Here is a 24,290-nt window from a genome sequence, read left to right as displayed (position 1 = left end):
TTATACAGTGTAAGAAATTTGTTATAGGCTACAACAAGCAATATGCTTTACTTTTCAGGAATCATGTTTTGTATACCACAGGGAATTGTTTGAAAGCTGTAATGTTTTCAAAATTTGGCTCGTTCATTAACCAAAGTGCCACTAGACCTTCAACTAAAGACAAATGTAATATTCACTGAGATGCATTCGTTCCAACACAAAATGTAGTATTAACCTTTGAACCTAGGTACCTGCAGATGGTTTACTGTGTGCAGTACAAATATGAATGTTTGCTTTGTAGAACTATTAAAATCTCCAGAAAAATCCGTAATTCTGCAATTCCATGAGAACTACTTCTCTACAGCGGTATGTTGGAACCTGCTCCATGGAAAACAGTGCTAAAGACAACTTCACATACATACAGGTTTTCTTAGTTCACCATCATAGCCAGTTTACAGTTATGTAGATGTATGCTACATATTTTTAAAGTCTTCTTTCTCCAGTTTGTGATGAGAGCCCACCTTATTCCCTGAGGTAGGGCTGACATTATAAACTCCTTTTCCCCAGTATCATATTCTTTCCAGAAGTATTTTCTCATCAGAAATAGAAATAAGGACCAAAATAAGTCTGTAATATGACTTGAAATCTGGAGTGACATACTTCCAGCCATTCCATTATTATCGTCATTGTTGTTATTGTTGTTGTTATTCAAGATTGTTTTGGCTATGATGGGTCATGTGAAAGAGTTTGATGAGGATTGAATTGAATCTGCAGATTTTTTTTTTATAGGACAGACATTTCTCATATGAATCCTACCAATCCATGATCATGGTGGGGGAGCCTTCCATATTTTGGTATTTTCTTTAGTTTCTTTCATCATCGTCTTAGAATTTACATTGTGCAAATCTTTCATTTTCTAAGACCTTTTTTTCTATTGGCAGTGGATTTGTGGTAGTTTAAATCAGAATAGCCTCCATATGCTCATATGTTTGAAAGTTTGGCCTCAAGATGGTGAAGCTGCTTAGGAAGGATTAAGAGGTTTGGCACTGTTGGAAAAGGTGTGCCACTGGAGTAGGGCTTTGAGACTTCAAAGCCCATGCTATTCCAGTTAACTGGCAGTTGTCATCTCAGATTGTGAGCTCCAGTGCCAGGCCTGTCTTCATGCTATCCTGCTTTCCACCATGATAAGTCATGAACTCACCCTCTGAAACTGTGAACCCCCAATAAATTCTTTCTTCTGTAAGTTGCTCTGGCCACACTGTCTCCACAGCAATAGAAAAATAAATAAGCCAGTATTGTTTCCATGATTTGTTTCTTGAAGTATTGATTGTTAGCGTATTAAAGGGTACAGAATTGTGTATATTAATTTTGCATCCTGCTCCTTTGTTGAGAGTGTTTATCAGCTATAGAATATTTATGATTCGGTATTAAGGATGTTTAATGTATAGAATCATGTTATCTGCAAAGAAAGAATACTTTGATTTTGCTTTCTTATTTATATCTCCTTTATAGCCTTCACTTGTCCTATTGCTCTAGCTAAGACTTTAATATTCTGAATATAAATGGACATACTGGAAATTTTTGCTTTGTTTTTTTTTAACACTTTGTGTTTTCTCATTTTAAAACTCAAAGTAAGTTTTCATTTGGCTGATAACATTTAGAAAGATTAAGATCATTAACGTAGTAAAAAGTAATATTGCAGTGACGAGTTCACTTTCAATTGTTATCATAGCAGAAAATAAGGAACCTCTCAATTATTCCTTATTACAGAATCTTTTAATATAGAAAAGATGAAAATGTACAGGACTCTTAGGACATTGAGACAGCTATGTGGTATTATTACAGTGGTTATAATGATAAGTACAAGCATCTATACATTTGTTTCAACTTGAACAATATATACCATCACAAGTGACCCATAATATAAAATATGGACTGAAGATTATTATGTATCAAGTAGGTCCTTGTAGCAAATATACCATTCTGATATATATTGATAATGAGAGAGGATGTGTATATATACCACTCTGATAGATATTGATAATGAGAGAAGGGGAGGTAGGGAGAAATGGGAAATCAATACCCATCTTGCTAAATATGTTGTGAACTTAATATTGCTCTGAAACAATATGCTATTATAAATTCTTTTCTTGGTAAAAGAAATACATACATACATGTATTTTATAAAATGTAGTGATAGCAGCGTAATTTCACAGTTAAAGCAAAGTGATTGTTGCTTCCAATATTTAAATCTTAAATTCATCTTGGGTTGAAACATTAAAAAGAAAATTTGGAAACTAGAAAGATGGATCAGCAATTAAGAGCATTGGCTGATCTTGCAAAGACACTGGTTTCTCTCCCCAGAACCCATGTCAGGCATCCCCAAACCCCTCTCCAGCTTCTGGAGATCTAAAATCCTTTTCTAACCTTTGAAGTCACTTGTACACACATGGTGCACATACATACATTCAAAGCACATACACAAAAAAAAACCAAAATAAATAAGATAAAAATGATTGAGAAATGAACATTCAAGTATTTACATTAAAATCTGCTACTTGGGTTTAATTTAGTAAATGAAAGACATATCTGTCTGTTTCCTAACAGTATCCCACCACATGACAGTTTGGTGGACATATGCATTAAAATTTTGTGTTTTCACCTACTAAACAGCCTCTATAACTGGGAATTAACTAAGAGAAAGTTCTTTTGAGATCATGAGGTCATGTACAATAAACTTGAGACTTGGATGCTAACTTGAATTTTATTTGTAAAATAATGCACTGGAGCAATGTAGATGAAGAATGGATTTTGTAGTACTAGATGCTTTGTTTCTTTTTATTTCATTTATTTATTTTTTTATTCAGAATTTTTTTTATTTTACACACCAATCAGAGATTCCCCTCTTCCCTCCTCCTTCCCCACAACCCTCCATTTCCCCCGCCACAATAAGGCAAGGCCTCTCAGGGAGAGGCACATCCAGTAGAGGCAAGTAGTCCAAGCCCTTCCCCTGCCTCAAGGCTGCATAAGATGTCTTGAGAGAGTTTGGCTCTGTAACCCAGGCTATGTGGAGTTTACTGTTTGGATAAGGCTGGCCTTGAACTCACATAATCCTCTTGCCCAGCTTCCCAAGTGGTAGAACTATAAGCATGAACCACTGTATCTGGCAGGTCTAATTTTAATGACATTCATCTGTTCATGGGAATGCTGAAGGAGCACAGTCTACCATTATAAATGTACTTCTGGCATAAATTATGACTGTTTTACACTATAGTTACTATATGGTTATCTACTTCAAATTCACAACTACATGCTTGCTAATATCATTTAAAATTAAATCTATATGTAATTCAAGGAAACAGAGCATTTAGTGCTCCAAAATCATTTAATAAATATTTTGGTATCAATGGATTAACACTCATCTGACAATTAACTATGGCCAGTCTTGTTCTGCTTAACTGATTAACCTTCCATTAGACAATGAGTACTAGAGAGCTATATAATCACTTAACATTGTATTCCCAAAGCCCCAGCTCAATGAAGGAGCTCTGAAATCCTCACAGGCTCATTCACTATGAAATAGCATTTTCATTTTCCAGAGTTCCAGACACACCAACAACAAATGTAGAGATCTGACCTTGTTCATGACAATATCTGATTGACAGCTCTCTTGTGTTGAGAATGAGCATAGGGCAGGGAGTCTGCTGGCTCTGTCTGAAGTCAGAAACCTTCCCTAAGTGTTCTGCTATTGTATTATTGTCCGGAGATGAGGGGGTCAGTTTTTATGTTTTCTCTTCAGTTGAGTGCTTCAGGTAAGTAATTTCAATCTTATCTACATTCCTCAAAATTTTAGGTCTTCCATAATCTATGTTTAAGTATTTTGATTTTTCCCATATGATATAGATTCTCGTTTGTGCAAAAAAAAAATCTATAATAGTGAATGGCACTTATAATTCAGATGAATAGCATGAATCTTTCAATATGGTTTTCTTTTCAGCTTCTATGAAGTAGTCTTCAGTTCCTAAGAAAATGCATATTTTAATATGGTTCTTATATCTTTTTTTTATTAGTTCTGAAATCTCAGCTTCTTATTTGAATGGTGAATGCCAATATAGTGGAAGCTACTGAATAAAACACACTCAACCAAATTAGCTTCCTATATTTAACACACAATTACAACATTTAATAAATGTCAGTGTAGTACAGTAGTTTAAACTTGTAGAATACATTTCTGTAGGGATTTATATAGAAAATTTTGTTGCAACTTTTCATTAAATTAATATAATCTCTTATGACTTTTCCCACCAGGTCCAAGGAACCATCTTCCCAGCTCCAAATTTCAATCCTGTGATGGATGCGCAAATGCTAGGAGGAGCACTCCAGGGATTTGGTAAGCTTGGTAATTCCTGCTTTGGTTATTGTCTTGTCCTTCTCTACCATGAGGTAACATGATATCAAGAGTGCAAAATAACTAGAAGACAGACACAACAGCATAGAAGGAGAAGAAAATAATAGAATACTATGATGCTGAAGAGAAATTGCAGTTTATGTAATCTGAAATCCTGAATGAATTCTCATGTCTTCATGCCCTCAAATGCCTCACTGTGGACTCTCAGGTAAAATTCCAAAGCAGTAAATGTAATCGGAAGTAATGCATACCCCTGACCTCTGCACTTGTTTTCTTTCTAGCCTATTTCTGTTGCTACTAACTCTTTCGGCCAAATCTAGCATCCTCCTCTCCCAGATGGCTCTGTTTGTTCACACCTCATAAATTGTTCCAATGTACTTCTTGCCTGGGATGCTATTCTTTCTCTGGTCTGTTTTTAACCTAAATTCTCCAAATGAACATCTTCTTTGCATCTTTCCCTGAGCACCCCAGCCTCTACCAACTGTGCTATCCGGGGCATCTTTCTTCCTAGCCCCTTCCTCCTTGATAATCATTTGCCTTCTGTCTGTCCATTGCACCGGCAGACTGGCCTGTGAGTTCCTAGCTTGGGGTATTTGGCTTAAGAAACTGATGTTCATCTGATAAGATCAGAGTTTAGGAAAGGAATTTACAAGAAAAAGGGAGGAAAATAGTTAGCTTGTTCTTAATTCTTCAATCTTTAGGGTTCAATGTAAAACGGTTAAATATTCAAGTATTTTCCTTGGACAAAACCCATTTCTAAACACTTCTAAATGAGCAGGAAGATAAACACAGACAATATAAAAGAAATAGTTACAGAAAAAATTAAGCCTATGCACAAGAAAGCAAACTCTTAACTTCAGAACATGGTTACTTGCTTTACAGAATCTCTCCTCTCTCTGTGACTCTATCTCTGTCTCTCCTCTCTGTCTCTATCTCTCTGTCTCTGTGTGTGTCTCTGTCTCTCTCCCTCTCTCATTTACATGAATGTACACTATACACCTGCATATCTTTATGTTTCAGTCATGAATAGTATATCACACATAGGAAAATAATGGAGTATTAAATATGTTTCCTGAATTCGGCTTTAGGAGTTGGCAATCATTTCATGCCTTTTAAAATATCAATGGTCACTTGAAAAACTACAGAGACAAAATAAGTTTTTCTTCAGAATTCTGAACTGTGATTTTTTTCCTTTAAAACTGAAGTGCAGAGCAATTTGGTCACACACACACACAAAAATAATAATAATAATGAATAAATAAATTATTTTCTCCAATTTCAACTTTCCTATCACAGATTAATTTTGACTGTCACAATGTTTTGCTTGTGGGATTTAGGCTGACATATTTTAGAGTGTTTGGAGTTGGTTGGCATAGTATCTGGGGAAGCATTCCAGAACAAGAATGTATTAAGGGTCTGCAATTTTGCTGACTTTGATTAAGTGCCACTGGAAAAGACAAATGTCAATGTTTTGTCCAGATATTCTTAAGTATATAACTCTGAAAATAAACAAAAATGGACTCTAAAGCATGTGAAAGCAAATAATTTTAGCAAAAATTGTAGAAAGATGCTTAAATACATACTTATTCAACCTAAAAGGAAGCACTTCTTAGACATGTGTCTCCTGATAATACCATCAGATTCTCAACTCATCATCATTAGTAGCTACTTACCTACATTTACATTCTCAGAAAAGCTGTTTTTGTTGTCATTGTTGATTTTTCTGGTTTTTTTTTTTTTTAAGTTTTCCACTGGGTATTTATTTATTTATTTATTTATTTATTTATTTATTGTGTTCACCACCTTTGGTATGAATTTTCCACTGTGTATTTTTTTTTAATTTTATAATTAAATTTTACATATCAGCCACAGATTCCCCTGTCCTCCCTCATCCTGCTCCCCTGCCCCGCCCTCCCCCCAACCCACCCTCCTTTCCCATCTCCTCCAGGGCAAGGCCTTCCCCCTGGGGATTCAGCTCAGCCTGGTAGATTCAGTCCAGGCAGGTCCAGTGCCCTCCTCCCAGGCTGAGCTCCAATCAGCAAGAGAGAAGAGGGATTGCATGAGCGAGTGATGTTGAGACCACGATTGGAAAAAGCACAGGGACAAATAGGCAAACTAGTGGAAACACATGAACTATGAACTAATAGTTGAGGAGTCCCTATGGAACTGGATCAGGCCTTCTGGATAAGTGAGACAGTCGATTAGCTTGAACTGTTTGGGAGGCCCCCAGGCAGTGGGACCAGGACCTGTCCTTGGTGCATGGGCTGGCTTTTTGGAGCCTGGGGCCTATGCTGGGCCACTTTGCTCAGCCCGGGTTTTTGTTTTTGTTTTTATAATCCATAAGCATATATATTTTCCAAATTTGCATGTGACACCAGAAAACTGAAACCATTCTTAACCTATATCCTTCAAACTTAACAAAGGGGTACATAAGTCAAAAGTAATCTGTTTTGAAATACTCCGACTCAGCTGAAGGACCTTTCTCGTCATTATAATAATTAATAGATTTTAGAGCTTTTTCAAACTGAAGAAGCTTCTTTTGATTCATACTTTGGTTAGAACTTTTGTTTCATTGAAGTGTTTATCTAATTATTATTTTATCAATAAAAACTCAGACATCAGTATTGGGTAAATACCTGATCGATCAGAGAAGTGGCAGAGAAGTGACCAGTAGCCTTCTCTCTCTCTCTCTCTCTCTCTCTCTCTCTCTCTCTCTCTCTCTCTCTCTCTCTCTCTCTCTCTCTCTCTCTCCTTTCTTAATCCAAAAGATCCAAGAATCTCCTAAGCCCCTCCATACTGCTTTCTACGTCTCTCTATACATCCTTGGTCCTCTTAAAGCTCTATGGCCAATTTTGGTCAGCTGCTAGCTAGCTCCACCCTCTGACTCACAGTAAATATTATTGTCAATCTGTGGAGTGTCAGAGTGCAACCAAAATATCCCACAACAATGCATTTTGTCAAATGCCTTTTCTACATCTTTCCTTATAGTCATATGAATTTGCTCCTTTAAACTGTTAATGACATAGATTACACTGATTGTCTAATGTTAGACCTATGAATAATTCTCCATACACACTGTTGTATTCAATTTTCTAGGGTTTTTTTGGAGGGGGGGGGGTTGCATCTTTGTTCATGAAGGATTTTGTTCAGGAGTTTACCTGTAATGTCTGTCTCTTGTTTGAACATTAGAGTAATACTGATTGGCCTTGGAACATTTCAATTATGTGGAAGAGATTGTAGACAACTGGTATTTCTTTTTTTTTAATTTGTCAGATTAATTATTAAAACATCTAATATACTTTTATTCTGACAGACTATTAATCATTGATTCAATTTCTTTTATAGCTATACATCTATTCAGAGTGTCAGTTTCCTTGTATAAGTTTGAGCACATAATATCTTTGAAGGAACTGATCCATTTATCTAGACAATTAAAATTCGTAACATAGAGTTATTTATAATGTTTCTTTACTATCCTTTTAATGAAGTCAATGAGTAATGGGCTCTCTTTCATTTCTTTATCAGTATTTTGTTTCTGTATTTTAATTAACACACTTTAATAAAATTTTGAGATCCATTTAAAATTATTATATGATATCTCATAAAAAGTGAACAAAAACTGCTATAAAAACTAATAAATGCAAAGTAAATCAGAGAGATAGTTTGTGTGTAATCTCAACAGAGCAACAAAAACAGATGAGTATAGTAACTCAATAAATATTCTGATTATAAGAACACAGTGAAAATCATTGAAAAAATCTTCTATTTGTTATTTGTAAGTATCTTTACAGTCTCCTATCTTTTTCTTAATCATCCATCTTTCTATTCTCTTGTAATAAAGATGGATGATGGATGGATGGATAGGTAGGTAATAGATAGATAGATAGATAGATAGATAGATAGATAGATAGATAGATGATAGAGAGAGATAGACAAATAGATAGCAAAGAAGGCATTTATACTTCTAAGTTTTTTAAGATAAATACCCTAAGAAAAAAGAGTTCATGAGGCTTTAGATAGAAATTAATCTGTTTACATTTTAGTCAAGCTGGTGTAGAAGTTAAAGTTATTTTAGTCACTCTACTCTGAAATACAACATAATAAAAAAGCAATCATTATATATGACTGCTATGAATGTTGTGATGTGATGTGATAATGTAATACTGTGATATGAATAATTAGAGGATGCACAACACAGGAAGATGGCCTAGGTGATGGGTGAGAGGCCATATTCCATCCAAAGTCTGATGATAGTCTCACTTCACCCAACTGAAGTATGCTGACACCTTGTGATTTCATTATTTCCTTCTAGGTTATTCCCCTTTCTTCTGTGGGTCCTGCAAAAGCAGCCCTGTTTTCAGAACATGTGTTCATTATGAACCATGTACTTGACTGTACCATGGGAAGGATGTGGCGCTCAATTAATATTCATGAGCCTGAAAGTCAGGGAGACTCTCTTTCAGGAGGGTAGACTAGATAGCTGAAGAAAAGCTAAATTTTCCTTAACTTCAAATGTTTCTTATGGGATTTTAGATGGAAGAGGTGCAATGTATATAAGTAGTACTAATTGCAGAGAGAGAGAGAGGAGAGGAGAGAGAGAGAGAGAGAGAGAGAGAGAGAGAGAGAGAGAGAGAGAGAGCATCAAGAATTCAGCAAGCATTGCTATCCAATTGTGTTTAAAGGTAAAATACTAACAGAGATAACACTTTCCCATTGGTTAGTTATGATTAATCCATAAAAGGTGGAGTCTTCCTAGCTACTGTCAAAGAACTTCCCGAATTTTCTGTTATGATTCCTTCCTAGACTGCAACAAGGACATGCTGATCGACATCCTAACGCAACGCAGCAATGCACAGCGGCAGATGATTGCTGGGGCCTACCAGAGCATGTATGGCAGGGTAAGGCTTCTTCACCTTGACCCATTGCTAGGGCAGGTGCCTGAGCACCAACACCCTTCTCAGAGAAATGGACCTATTATTTTCCTCAGTCTCACATTTCTGAACTCCATGTTAGTTAAAAACGGTCTGTCTTGCTCTTACATGTTTCAAGGAATAGGAGCATATCATGAAACGTATATATGTATGAGGTATATTCACACAGTGTCTACCTGTGCTTTTCCAATTCACAGAGCTTGCCCCAAATGAGGAGCTGGGTAACCTTTTATCCCACTTGGTCCAATTAGGCTCTAAGTGTTGAGCTGGGAACGCCTATATGGAGCTTTAGGGGAGGCATAGAGAGAACTAATGATCACCAGGGTCAAAAAATAATATCTTTTCCTCCAGTTCTCTGCAGGTCTTCATCCAGCTCTGAGCCAATATGAATTTTCTTCCACCTTTTCTTCTCTGCGGCATGCAGTGATGGAGACCATTAAAAAATGAATGGCAGTTTAAAAATAGTTTAAGGCAATAAAACTATCCATGTTTTAAAGTAATCACATTCTAATTTCAAAGTAAGTACCATTAAGGAGTCTTTGCTTTTGTTATGCATTTAAACCACAGATTCAGAACAAAAACTCTTCAGGCCAAAGGGGCCTGAAATAGCAATTACTTTGTCAACTGCACATTATCGATGAAACACTCTCATAAAACTTTCTCTGCAGAGTTAGTCCATATAAATTGACTCTGTCTCTAAAGCTCAGCCTTTGAACAACCATAACACTCACAACAAAAGGTAGCCCTGAGTTTTAGAATGGTTAATGATCCAGAAAGCTCTGTGAGTGGTGAGATATGTTGAATTAAGCCAAAGGAGGAGACAGTATTCCTTTTTGCCACAAGAAATGGTTACCTCAGCATGTGCTCCTAGGAATAACTTTCTTGCAAATAAAATGTAAACATAATCGAAATAGTACAGTTGTTAATCTAAGATGATCTAAATGTGCACAGGACTGTAAGTGATGGTATTTCTAGGGAACATTTTTTTTTAATCCAAAGGTATACCTACAACCTAGCTTTTCATTTGACAAGTTAATTTAGGCCAAAGAACTTCTACGTATTGAGCACTGCAAAGTCATGACAAAGCAGGTTAAAATAAGACATGAGTTCCTTAGACGCAAGGAAATTAAAACCCACTGGAAAATAACTTGCACTGGAGTGAAACCTTTTTCTCTAAGATCTTAGAGTTGTTTACCCTGTTCTTTTGCTGGACAATTGGCATGTCATGACTGATCACTAAATTGCTGAAGAAGTAGGACAACACAGATCCTGGCTTGTCTGTCACCTCAGAAGTACCATTGTCATTCCGTCAGTTGTCAAGCCCTGCCATTTATCTTCCCTTCGCATTCTTCTCTTTCCCTCCACTACATATTCTTGACTTAGATCATCATGGTTTTCTGCCCAGATTAATTCTAATTCTAATTGGTTCCTTCTACCAAACCTCTAGTCTCTCCTCCACCTCCCTTCTGTGCCTAGACCAGTCCACTATTCAACCTCAATCCAAAATGAAGCAAAACCTAAAATTCTTCTAACATTTATTCTACTACTCTCCATCATAAATATCTATGTGTGCATGGCACAAGCCTGAATCCTTTCTCATGGTACTGGAAGCCTTTCTTACTTCACTTTTATTTTGCATCTTCATTATGCTCTTCCTTTCTCCCCCCTTCTCACTGTCTCCCTTCCTCTTCCTCTCCCTCTCCTTTTCTCACTCTTGCTCTCTATCATATACCATTAATGTATCCTCCAGGAAACAGCTGTAGTTTCCACAGCACTCCTGCCTGACTCCTCATCTTTCGTCATGCTGCTTCATCTGTCTTCAGGAGCCTCGGTTTTCATTACAATGACTGTGCCCATAAAACTTCCAGACACCGGACACCCACTCCTCAAATCCAGTAGAACCTAACCCACGAACTTGTTTGTATCTCTTCCTCATTACCAGTGTGCTTACATGAATAACTTTTGTTCTGCCAGAGCATAATGTTTGCTTAACACCAAGACTGTTTGATCAATGTCTGTTGAAAGGCAGTGATCTCATAGCTAAGCTCCTCCATAGTTGCATAACATTGTGCTCTGAAAACTGTATCTACCATGGCTCTCTGCTCTAACTAGTGCTTCTGCTTGATTGTTCTGCACATTATATAAAGCTACTGGCTATTGCTTTGTATTTAAGTCTTACCAAGTTCACTGTAACATCTAATAAAAATAGAGACTGGGTTATTTTGTACCTTCCCTCTAGAACTTAGTCCAAGGTCTAATATGGAAGAAGTTCTTCATTTAAAAGAGTATAAGCCAGCCTAGAAAATTATGTTTGGCATAGTTGTCAGAATAAATAATGAGATTACCCACTGGTCTTTCCCACCAAAGCAAGTGTTGGGCTGTTAACAATGCAACAGGACCCAAGCGATGGGGAGAAGTTTGCTCATCCATGACAAGTATGACAACCAGACAATGTTTTCTCAAAGAGAAAGCTGAAGCATTAAAAGCAATTCCTGTTCCCAGTTTTCAGCTGTAACAGGAATGGTCAGCTCTGAAATGTGTTGATTTCTATCGATCATTTAAGCACAGCATTGCTTGTGTAATTTTGTGCATGCCCAGAACAAAATCATGTGACTAAACTGTGCCTTCCACAGCCTCTCCTTAATGCCCTTTGTTCTCAACTAAGAATGCACCAGAATTGTCAAAGACAGTGAATACCCCACATTCTTCACGGTTTTCTTCAATGTCAACTACTCCAGCAAGTTTAATATATTTGACAAAGTCACCTGCCCCAAGGTATATTACTAGTACTCATAACTCCCTCTCCTGTTCTTGTATGGGTGTGTTCACAACAATTACCATCTTAATATATCAACCCATTCTTATTCATGACATGTCACCTCCCTCTGAAATAAATCTCCAGAAAGGAAAGAATATTTTATTCACCAGTCTATCCAGATCACCAACCACAGTTACATTGAAATGGTTGACAGTATTGACTGAATCATGGTCCCTAAAATTCATATGTCAGCACCCTACCTCTCAGTGTGATTATATCTGGAAGTAGACTTCTAAGGATGTTGAGATTTAAAAAAAAAAAAAAAAAAAGGTAGATCCTTAGTCCAATAGGACTCCATTTATAACAGAAAGAGAGACCAAGGTTGTGTGTATGATGAATAGGAGGTAGCTGGTTACATGCCAGGGCAATGGACCTCAGTAGAAACCAAACCTGCACACCAAGATTTTGGACTTTATGCCCCCACATCCTGAGACAGAAGCTCTAATATTTAGGCCTGTGGTATCCTGCTATGGCAGCCCAAGCTGTCTAGTTCCATTGGCACTACATACATAGATGTGAATTATGAAGAGTTCATTTCTTCAAACTCACCTTCTTCTCAAATACACTTTCCCCTTTTGTCTCTGAGCTCCATGGTTAAAATATCAATACCTACAGAGTAATATAGCTAGGAAGTAGTTTTCTAGAAATTATCTGATCTACTTTATAAATGGTCCTCCTTCCTATAAGAAGAGTTCTTTCTCCTTCAGACCTCACTTCTAGTTTGAAAAGGGGAAATAGATATAGTTTTAGCCCAAAGACTGAGCTTCATTATATAGTTTATCACATATAAATATTTTATAAATAACTAATCATAATTAAGATGAGTTAAATAAGCCTTCTGATAAAACTGGAAAGTTAACAGATAAGAAAAATAATTTCTAATTTCTAAAAAAATCAAAGTTCCACAGATTCAGAAAATCACTTCTGTACTTTTCTTATTGAAATTATTTCTATTTGGAATGACTTAAACAGTATCTGCTAAGGCAGGAAGGAGGAACAAGAGGAGAGGGGAAGAAAGAGTGGAAAACTGACCATACAGTCATGCCTGCATTAAAAGTGGCCCCACTGTGCTTCAAGTTTATCTCTACATAAGGCATTCTGTAAATTCACACTTCTACCATGTTATGATTTTTTTTGTTGTTGTTGTTTTGTTTTCTGAGACAGGGTTTCTCTGTATAGCTTGCTTTCTGAACTTGCTTTGCGACCAGCTGCTAAACTCACAGAGATCCTGCTTGTCCTGATGCTGATTAACGTCCCACCCCATGATTCCTGTTCCTCTTAAGTTATCAGCAACACTGGATGATATGAAGCTTCTGCAGTATAACCAGTTCATCATTAAGGGTGTAACTGAAAGCTCACTGCAGTGTTAACCAGTCTGTCATACAGTTATAATCTATTTTTTTTTTTAATACAGGTGTAACTGAAAGCTCACTGCAGTGTTAACCAGTCTGTCATACAGGTATAACTGAAATCTCACTGCAGTGTTAATCATTTTATAGTACAGATGTAACTGAATCCTCACTGCAGCTTTAACCGGTCCATGATACAGGTGGAACCGAAAGCTCTCTGCAGTTTTAACTTACCTTTTTTCCCTGATCAAGTGTAATGGTGGGTATCTTTACATGTTTCTACTATAGACAAGATGTTGCTTCTTTGCCGTTAGCACTTTGCATCCTGTATGTGTTTTTCTTTCAGCATTTTGCACTTTTATATTGATATGTAGGCATTTGTTTATTTATACTAGTGATTTCTTGAGATTATGCTAATAGATTGAAAATGTTCTATTTAAATACATGGTTATATTTTATATAAGATGATTATTTTTATAATTGTAATTATATAGAGATGTATATAATTAAATTATATATCTATATATTTTAGAGATATGCACTGAGGACTACAAAAGATGTAATATTTTTTAACTTATTTACAAGACAGCAAATTAATCAACCAAGATGACATGGATGTTGGTACAGAAGACTCTTGAGTGAAAGACAAAAGAAATTTCAGTGCTATCATTAGTAACGGACAAACATGTCTATTAGTGAAATAATTAAGGCCACTCCATGTAGTTAAAAGGGAGGTTTATTTTGTGGGGTAACTTGCAAGTGAATGGATAGGTAACAGGGTCTGGGAAAGGTATGGTGCAGTCTGTCTCTATTCTCTGGAGAACTCTGCTAGATCTACCTCCAGTGTCCAGGGTCCAGGAACCAAGTGAGCTGGCCCAAACAATCTCAGGTCTTCAGGGTCCTCTCTTGGCCCCACCTTGTAGGCATGACAGTTACCAAAACCTCATAGGGGTTGGAACTTCCAGATCAAAGCTGGAATGGCTACCCACTACACATGTCTCAGCTGTTTGCAGTAGTTCCTTGAACTATATGAAGATGCTCTCATGTGGTGGGTTGCATTGTAGCCAAGAAACAAAGGAATTCAGAAAACAAAAGTCTTTAAAATGGGCAGAATGCATGACTACCTTTACTCTTTAGGGAGATCTTACCTCTGTCTTCATGGTATTATATTATGTAAACATCCTTAGAGAAGCAGGACAAAAGGAAGGGCTGCCAGTGCCTCACTGTTCATAATATTTATAAATATGAGACTGTGAGAGGACTGCCACTTCCCTGCTTTAACCCCAATTTCTATGCAACTCTGACAACTGATACATGCTATGATTGTACCAAATGTAATCCATTCTGACTACTCAGAACAACAAAATCTGCCAGATTATCAATTTGTCTTAATCTTCATTAAAGCTCCTATAAACAGGACTTTCCACACACAGAAAGTAAGATGGCATATTATACCTAACAGTACCTTCACTGAGTCTCAGAACCAATGAGCTAACAATTCCACATGTCATCATGGATAAATCTGAAAATTCCAAGTGTTCTTCTTTTCAAATTTAACACTGACTCTCTATTTGGCTTGAATTTTAATCTGGATCATTCAGTGTGTTGTATTAAATATGAAATTGTTTTCACCTTGGCCATAAGAAGAAAGTCTAAGGTGGGCCTATCATCTGTAATAATCTTAGCTATTGCCACTGGAATGCTTTCCAAGGTCAAGATAATGTAGTCCAACCCTGTTCAAGGTAGCAAGGCTATTGTTCCTGCTTTACCAACAGAAACCTGTCAACTTCCATTTCAATAGTTTTAACTTTATCTTTTGTTGTATTATCTCCAACATATAATTAGGACTATTATTTGGAATTGTTAAATGTGAGAAGGACAAGGTCATTTTAGAATATTCCATAAAGTCAATATGTCCTACAAAGAGAGAGTATATTCAACAGAATAGAAATTATTCTTACATAGTCCAGGACTACAAGAATCCTGAGAGAGTGTAAGTAGGTAAAGCAGAATCACATTAGAATCCTTGTGCCCACCTTGGGTAGGCTACCAGTAAGAATAAAAGTGTAGGCCAAACATTGTGCCCAGGGGTCAGCAAGGAGAAAAAAAAAATGAACGTCAGGCTCAGGAATGGCACTGTTGGGATATCTAATATGAAGTGTGAATCTGCATAACCTTGCTCCCCCTCGTTATGAGCATTGTCAAGGGGAGACTGGAAGGAGATGATACTTTTCCCTTGTACTGCTGTAGCTAGGGACCAAATGTCCTACTGAGCTGAGCACATCAAAAGGAAAGAAAGAAACGGCAGGTGGCGCACGCTTTAATCCAGCATCAGAGCAGAGCAGACGATCTCTGTGAGTTCAAGGCAGCTGGTCTACAGAGCGAGATCAGGAAAGCACAAAGCTACAGAGAAACCTGTCTATGGAAACAGAGTAGAATTCTACTAGTTATATTGAGCACATAGCTTTGTAAAAACTATAAAAAATACTAATGCAAAAAAAAAAACACTACAAACAAACACATAACATGGTCAGTCCAGAAAACCTAAAATACAACATGGATTAGTCTCAAAGACCAGGTTAATGGGTGACTGGAAACAGACCTAAAATAGCAGCACTGTGGCTTGGAAATTTGTAGCTGTGTTTAGCTCCAAAAAGGAATATAGTTGGCCAGGAGTACAGGGCAATGCCCTGTGAGCTGACTTTTCTCTGCAGAAAAATCATGTCAGATTTAACAGAAGTCACAAGATTGGCTAGAGACAGAAACCTTGAGATGTGAAACTTTGAGGACCTCAGTAAATACCTAGCTGATGATGAGGTGTGTTTTATGATGTACAGTGTGCTGGCAGACCTCGGGGACAATGGTGTAATGTGGGGTATATAGTTTAAATTACTGGCTAGACTCCAGATAGCTGCAAGAATGATTCAAAGGTAATAGCAGAAGTCACAATAATTTCAACAGTTACAGACCCAACAAAACCCACAATTTATAATTTTCAAGCATTAAGCCAAATCAATCAGTGTAATAGCTCAAATGTGAGTAGCAAGGTTAATTCATCAAAGTGGCAAACCCAATCACCGGAACTATAAGGACAGCATTGGTTATGCCCTTGGATAACAATAGTCCAGTTCTACATGACTTAGCTACCTATGTCAAAGGACCCAATAAGTATTTTCCTATCTGCTTGTACTGTCCAACATTTCACATTAATATCCAAAACAAATAATTTTAAGAACTAATACCTGCTTTCCCTCAGGCATTTTTAAGATCACCTTGAAAGTCAGCCTATTTCCTTATCTTCTACTTTCCATTTTTCCAATAGGTTTTTTTCTTCAAGTGTTCTTCTCTCCATTGCTGGCAAATTCTTTCTAAAGAATGCTTGTTATATTTATATTTGTATTGAGAGAGACACCTTTTGGATTAGTCAGTTTTCTGTCACTATAACAAAGTGTCTGAGACAACATATAAAGAGAAAATATTTATAGTGGCCCAAATTTTTGGAAGGTCTAATGCATTAGCAAGTGAACCTGTTGATTTTGGACCTTTGGTGAGCTGCCATAGCATCCTGATGAAAGAATGTGGCAGAGCAGAGTTGCTCATCTCACAGCTGGGAAGGAAAGGGAGAGGGGGGGAGAAGAAGGGAGGAAAGAGAGGGAGGGGAGGGGAGGGGAGGGGAGGGAGGGGAGGGGAGGGAAGGAAGGGAAGGGAAGGGAAGGGAAGGGAAGGGAAGGGAAGGGAAGGGAAGGGAAGGGAAGGGAAGGGAAGGGAAGGGAAGGGAAAGGAAGGGAAAGGACTGGTGTCTCTCCACCCTCATGCCCCCAATGACTTAAGAAACTCCCACGGGTCCTCACAAAGATTCCATCCCCTCCCAACAGAGGTACACTCGGGACCAAGCATTTAATGTGTGAGCCTCTGAGAAACATTCAAGATCCAAACTGTTCCAACTACAGTGTGCTGTGTTACTCTAGAACAGTCATCATTCTCATCAGACAAAAAAAGCCAACCCATGCCTCCATTAAAAACCAAGGCCTTAAATAAAATGTGACAGCATCTGTGGGGGTGCAGCTGTTTGGAAGAACATTCTCTTACTGCAGCAAAGTAACACAACAACTTTCACAAGTGTCTTTGTAATAAAACACAATTGTGTGTTTGCACAGAGGTCACACAGCAGAATTAAGGCAGATTCTGATTTTCACTCTATGTGCTCGCCTTTTGAGTATTTCAATAATAGGCCTTTTTTTTCTGAAAAGCTTATTAAAGAGTTCCTCTGAGTCTATCCAAACAAGGAATATGTCATATTCCCACCTCTGACCCCATTCCACCCATTAGAAGATGAGACTAAGAGAAATCATGGATGAGAAACTGTTGTTTTACTTTTAATTCAATCAGAGTGGTCAGACCGGTTCGGAGGTGGCACAGAACAGCTCAATTTGAAAAGCAAGTACTCATTAGCTTAATGGAAGGCCAAGCTGTGATTCCGGCAGAGCCTGCTTCGGGCAAGGCTTGAGAAAAGAGGAAATCAGAGGCAAGGAAGCTGGGGAAAGTCACACTCCAAAGGTTGCACCTGAGAAGTTATTTATGTAACTCCAAGTGAGAATTTAAGGCTCTAATTAGGAAGCCGATTTGAATGTTCCTCTTTGAACTTTCAAAGTATACTTATTTAAACATACAATTCAATATTTATCTTCACAGCTGAAGGCACAGTCTCCTTCCTGGTGCCCTGATAATAGCATGCTTTTCCCACCTTGATAGGCCTCCCCTGCTGTGCACTGTGCCCTGGTTATTACACAGATTTCTGCACCCTCCACTCATGGGAGAGACTGCTGGAAGCAGAGATTGCTTTCCTTGTTTATTTTCAAACAGTCAAGAATGACTACAAACAAATCATGGTTGAATTACATGTTGCCCTATCCATTCATTTGCTCTCTTTGTTCTTATTTTATAAATACTTAGTAGTTAGCAGGCACGGCTCCATGGGCTGATGAAAGAGCCATGAATAGAGCAGGTCAAATCTCTGCCATGACGGAGCCATGCCATGCCTCGGTGAGAAGGACCATGACTTGGTAAAATAAGTCAGTTTGAAGACGGTAGGTACTGTGGAATAAAGTCAAAGCTAGATGAGATATGTGCAGAGTGCTGGGAGCCTGCCTGACTAAGTGACTATGTGAGTTTTTCAGAGGAGGCTGAGAGCTGAGGAAACACTGAGAAAGAACATGAAAGGAGGAATGAAGGTCAAAGCCAGATGCTAGAGCAGATCTGCTGTTCCAGAAGCAGGGAGAAGACCACCAGAGCTAGAGTAGACCAACTGGGAGCAGGGAGAAGACCACCAGAGCTAGAGTAGACCAACTGGGAGCAGGGAGAAGACACTGGAGCAGGAGGAAGGGGAAGGGAGGGAGAAGACCACCAGAGCTAGAGTAGACCAACTGGGAGTCAGGGAGAAGAGCAGTGAAGGCCAAGAAGCGATCACAATGCACCATGAATCTTGTAAACCCTGGAAAGAATTTACACTTCTATTTATGTGCAATAAACATACCCAGTGCCCACTTTCTTCAGAGATAAACCGTAAACCATGTAGAAGAATGATGATGATTACTTCCACATGGGGGGGGGAACCTTTAAGGCAGAAGAATGATTTTTCTGAATTGTGTTTTTTCAGAACATTATCGTCAGATTTTTAAAGAGAATATAGAGAGTAAGCAGAGAAGGAAAGCTCATCAGATGGCTGCTCTGTCACTGTAGAAGAAAGACGTTGATGGCCATGCCAGGGCTTACAGAGGTGGTTGCAGCAATGGTTGGCCAGCTCTAGGATCGCAAGCACATGCTGCTTACCAAGCGCAGGGGCCGAGCAAGGCATTAGATGAAGTCACTGCAGGAACATTGCAGACTGACTGCACTTCCTCAAGTGAGGAAACCAAGAGTCACTAAGTGATGGGAATGTCTCATCTCCCCTGCATTCTTATAGAATCGCCATATGTGCAGCCCACAGAGCACGTTGTATTTCTAAGTTAGAGACAACAGACTGTACTGACAATGGAATATGGTAAAAAGAGAAGAAGTGGAAGATAACAGGCAAAGCTCTGAGCTAGGGAGACAGTAAGAGATGGAGACAAGGAAGACAAGAAGATGGAAGCCATACTGTATTGCCATTGTTTATAGCTAAAGATTACTGACTTGCAAGCATTGATTAATATTTTGGGAGTACATTTTGGAGTGTTAAAATTTTTTTGACTAATGTCTTATAATGCTTATGCTAATCTTGTGAGAAGGGTTGTTGTTTTCTTTACTCAGAGGGATAAAAATACAAAGAAATTTAGTAATATTCTTTTATCCTCATGCTAATAATTTAAACAAGATTAGAAACTATAGCATAGTGACTGTAAAGGGTGTTTCATATGGCTTCTTTCACTAAAACTGTTATTCAACTGAATTTTTAAAAACTAACTTACTATAGCTCTTTCTGTCTATCTCTGTCTCTCTGTCTGTTTCTGTCTCTGTCTCTCTGTCTCTCTGTCTCTGTCTCTCTGTCTCTGTCTCTGTCTCTGTCTCTCTCTCTCTCTCTCTCTCTCTCTCTCTCTCTCTCTCTCTCTCACACACACACACACACACACACACACTGAAAAATATAGATATATATCGCCATCTAGTGGCAATCCTAACCTCAGTTTGCAGTGAAATACATATTTGATATTTGTCTAGAATATGTATAATGTATAAACTAAAGATGCTGTTATATACATATGGGATGAGAACAGAGATACAGAGATCTCAGAGAACAATCAAAAGTGCTTAAAGAGTAAATCAAAGACTTGGAATGCTCACATTATTTTCAACTTAAATAGTACATTTATTCTCTGCACAAAATTGAAATCTATTTCTTTTTCCGCATTTATTTATTCAAGTATTTGTTTATTCTTTTATTTTATGGATTAATTTACATATTACATATGTTCTATCTATATGTTGTATACACAACACTGCCATATAGCTAAACGCTGAGTTTAAAAGTCTTTTGAGACAATGTGTGTGTTGATAGACACTGGAAAAATATACGCATATAAAGTTTTATCAAATACCCAGATATTATAATATAATAAATTCAGAATTATTCGGGTGTCAAATAAGGAATCAACTGAGGTTTAGTGGAAGGCTGGGGGGCGAGGAGCCAATTTAAGTGTTACACTGTTGCATCGTCTGCCTGAGCGCCCTTATCTCTTCCAGATCGCATATTGAATTTGTCCATTTGCAATCCCATTTTCAATGCACTGTATCATATCTCGCAAATCACAAGCTCCTTGTTCAAATATATATGCTGTATTCACCATCTAGGCTCCCAGTACCCTGCATACCATTACAGATCAGACTACCTAGGCTTGGCGGCACTCACCTGTAATCGTAGCATCCAGGAGGGTAGTGAATCCAAAGCCAACCTAGGCTACACAGCAAAACTATTTTAAAAAACTACAAAGAGATAACATCCAGGCACTGTCTCTTATTTCTCACGTACACAGTGCACTACTTGCAGCTAATTATAGGATGGATGTAGTGAATCAAAATTCTTTTCGCATCCTCAAGGCCCATTCTGGAAGATAGCAGCAATAAATGGTGGTGATTTAGACCCTCACACTCTCTCATCTACTTTGTTCAGATCCCCATTTTTCCAGGAACATGCCTCTGTGCACTTGAAAGCATGTTGGAATAAACAATATCTGAGTCTCCATATACATTTAGATTTCAAACCAATTTAATATTGACTTAAAGTTACCTTGAGGACTTCATATGTACATTCTACTTTACCCTGGCCAATGTCTTTACTGTCCTTCAAGTTTATGTCTTCTGATATCCTCTTAGCTTTGTAAATAAAGTCTGACTAGTTTGAATTTATTCTAATAGAGTTAATTATGTCTTAGTAATAGTGTAAAATACTAAATACAATTGCACAGTTTTCAATAGACCTAGATACACTTGACAGGTTTTACCAAAACACAATAAACTTTAAATATCTTTCAATTGTCCTGATAAACATTCAAAAATGGATTTTAGCAGTTTTTAATTTTTTTGGTATATCAGAAAAACAGAAAGGAAAATCTAAAGTATCCATTTAATATTTTATACCTGTATTCCAAGATATAGAACATAGCATTATTTTTTCTCTGTAAGTATTTAATATTCAGTATCTTAAATAATGTGACTGTTGTTTGAGAAATGTATATGGTTAAATCAATTTCTGTCAGCTTTTAGTTTATTAAGTAACCAAGTACACCCTGCTAAAAGAGACTCCTATAATGAGGAAATAATTTTAGGATTGATGATTCCATTAATTCTATCAAGAAAAACCAAGGACTCCAAGCTGAAATGTTGTCAGGTTCAATGTTTATTTTCACAAGGAAACAAAAAGAGGCATGAGAGTTGAGGAGTATAGAAATAAATAAGCTGATGTAACTAAAATTTCCACATGCTCGGTCATTCATAGATGTGATTAAAGCAGTCATTTCACTGCAAACGCTTGAATTCATTGTCTGGTGTAACCCAAGGGTGTATGTGTGTCGAAACCACACTTATCATCTGATGATAGAAAAAGGACATTTTCACAGAAGATGCCTCACTGTCATAGTTCGTTTTCATGTGCATTTGGTGAGTGCTACAGTTTTTATGTTTAACTTTTTCTCCATAGGACCTGATTACAGATCTGAAGGAGCAACTTTCATCCCACTTCAAAGAAGTGATGGTGGGCTTGATGTACCCGCCACCATCTTACGACGCTCATGAACTCTGGCATGCCATGAAGGTAGTGACTGACCCAATAAGATATGTGCATCAGATGCAGGCTGATCCAATAATACACCTATGACAGGGACAGGCTCAGATTTCAACAGAGAGACTCCCCTATGATGCTCCTGCAGTTTATATGATGAAAGAAGAATATCTAATATGTAACCATGGAAATACTTTGGTAAAAGAGGCTTTCTTAGAAAAGGGAGTCTCTGAGTCAAGAGGTTGGGAACAGCCTATTCTTTGGGCGTAGAGACTCAAACATACTCAGTCAGCCCCAAGCTCAGCTCCAGCAGGAATGAGTAAGTTAGCCTTCCATGCTGCTCACAATGTCTTTCTTCTATATGTGTTCTCAAGTTGAGATTTAAAATCACAAGAGTATTCTAAAATTATTTATAAACATTTAACTCAGGAGCAAAGTAAAATACTGAATCAGAGACAAAATATCTATGACAATTTAAATTAAATACATATGGAAAGTATTGCTCAGATGCAATAAAATTTTACTTCTAAAGAATTAAGATCTTACAGAAAAGTCATTTTCATGAAATAAATTACAGGTTTGTTGCAGATTTTATTGTATGGAACATGGGGACTGGGGGTCCTTTGACTTCTTTCAAATGCTGGCATTAAACTCCTGTAGACTGTTAAAAATCCTTCCATAATGTGCTTGCCCAAGACCAGATCACCCAATGTGTGACAGATATGAGGCAAGAGACAAAAAATTAAAGATACATGGATTTTAGCCATAATATTTCCTGATCAGAATAGTGATTTTATAAAACCCAGAGGAATTCCAACCCATCACACTTTTTCAAAATTTCACATGCCAACCCCCCATTTCTTATGAAACTATGTGGAAGAAATCTGCAAGAATGAGGTCATATGTGACTGTTGAATAGGAGCCAGCAAGCTTTCTCAGCACTTCACAAAATGGTAAGGTGTCCCATGGACTTTCTGAAAGACATGTGCTACCTTCATGACCCATGACCACCGATCAGTACCTTGGATGCTAAAAGATCCCTCAGAACAAACACAGTCAGTTCCAATGATGAGGCAATCTGAGCGCAGTTCCATAGCCAGGGGGATGTAAGCACAGGTCACTAAGACGTACCTGACCAATTATGAGACCTGCGTTCTAATTTCAAACTGCTTAGGAGCTAATATTTCAGCAGAACGTGGAGCTTCAAATTCCACTCCAGAGGAAAGTGGAAAACGCAAAGTGTGTTTCCCATGTTGATTAGCAGTGCCCATACTGTTGTTTTAAGTAAAGGGACAGAATTCCTGCAGACAACATCATCTTTACAGGGACATCAAACAGTGGAGAGTTGACACAGACTTGATAGCAGGCTGACTTTGATCCTGAATGCACTTTCTTTTCCCTCCACCACCTCTAAGAACACCATGAATGCTTTGTTCTTTTATTGTATAAAAAGTAGTCATTGTCCTAAATAAAAGTGTCTTCATGTTTCTCTCTGACTTTTAGGGTGCAGGCACTGATGAGAATTGCCTCATTGAAATATTAGCTTCAAGAACAAATGGGGAGATTTTCCAGATGCGAGAAGCCTACTGCTTACGTAAGAAAATACATAAACATGCATATATTAGGCACATGTACAACCACATTTTTAAGTAACATATAAAAGTATTCCATTTTATGTTCATTCCATTCTGATTTACTTATTTGTTGCTCTAATAAAACACTGATCAAAAGCAAGTAGAAAGGGGGCCGTTTATTTGACCTACAGGTCACAGTCCATCTCTGATGGGAGTCAGTGGAGTAATTCAAACAGGAACCTTGAGACAGGAATGGAAGCAGAGATTATGGATGAATACTGCTTACTGGCTTGCTTCCCCTGCCTTTTTCAATTACCTATCTTGTCCAGCCCAGGCTTACCTGTGCAGAGAAGGCGCCATCCACATTGAGCTGTGCCCTCCTACTTCAATTAGCTGCGAGAAAATTCCACTTTGACATTCTCACACACCAGTCTGAAGGAATCAGTTCTTTAAATGAGGGTCCCTCTTCCCAGATATGT

The 24,290-nt window shown here is 37.8% G+C and overlaps 1 protein-coding gene across 1 annotated transcript in view; it reads left to right on the top strand.

Moving 5' to 3' along the window:
* Positions 1 to 261: 261 nt before the first annotated feature.
* Positions 262 to 24,290, top strand: part of Anxa10 (annexin A10) — a 45,534-nt gene continuing 21,505 nt past the window's right edge. Inside the window, exons 1-5 of the mRNA XM_028881021.2 lie at positions 262 to 345; positions 4,288 to 4,369; positions 9,191 to 9,285; positions 22,157 to 22,270; positions 23,741 to 23,831. Coding sequence (XP_028736854.1) covers positions 262 to 345; positions 4,288 to 4,369; positions 9,191 to 9,285; positions 22,157 to 22,270; positions 23,741 to 23,831 — 466 coding nt within the window. The remainder of the gene's footprint in view (positions 346 to 4,287; positions 4,370 to 9,190; positions 9,286 to 22,156; positions 22,271 to 23,740; positions 23,832 to 24,290) is intronic.

Source organism: Peromyscus leucopus, chromosome 17 (genome assembly GCF_004664715.2).
Source record: "Peromyscus leucopus breed LL Stock chromosome 17, UCI_PerLeu_2.1, whole genome shotgun sequence".
In the NCBI taxonomy this organism is placed as follows: domain Eukaryota; kingdom Metazoa; phylum Chordata; class Mammalia; order Rodentia; family Cricetidae; genus Peromyscus; species Peromyscus leucopus.
This window is presented reverse-complemented; position numbering and strand designations above follow the sequence as displayed.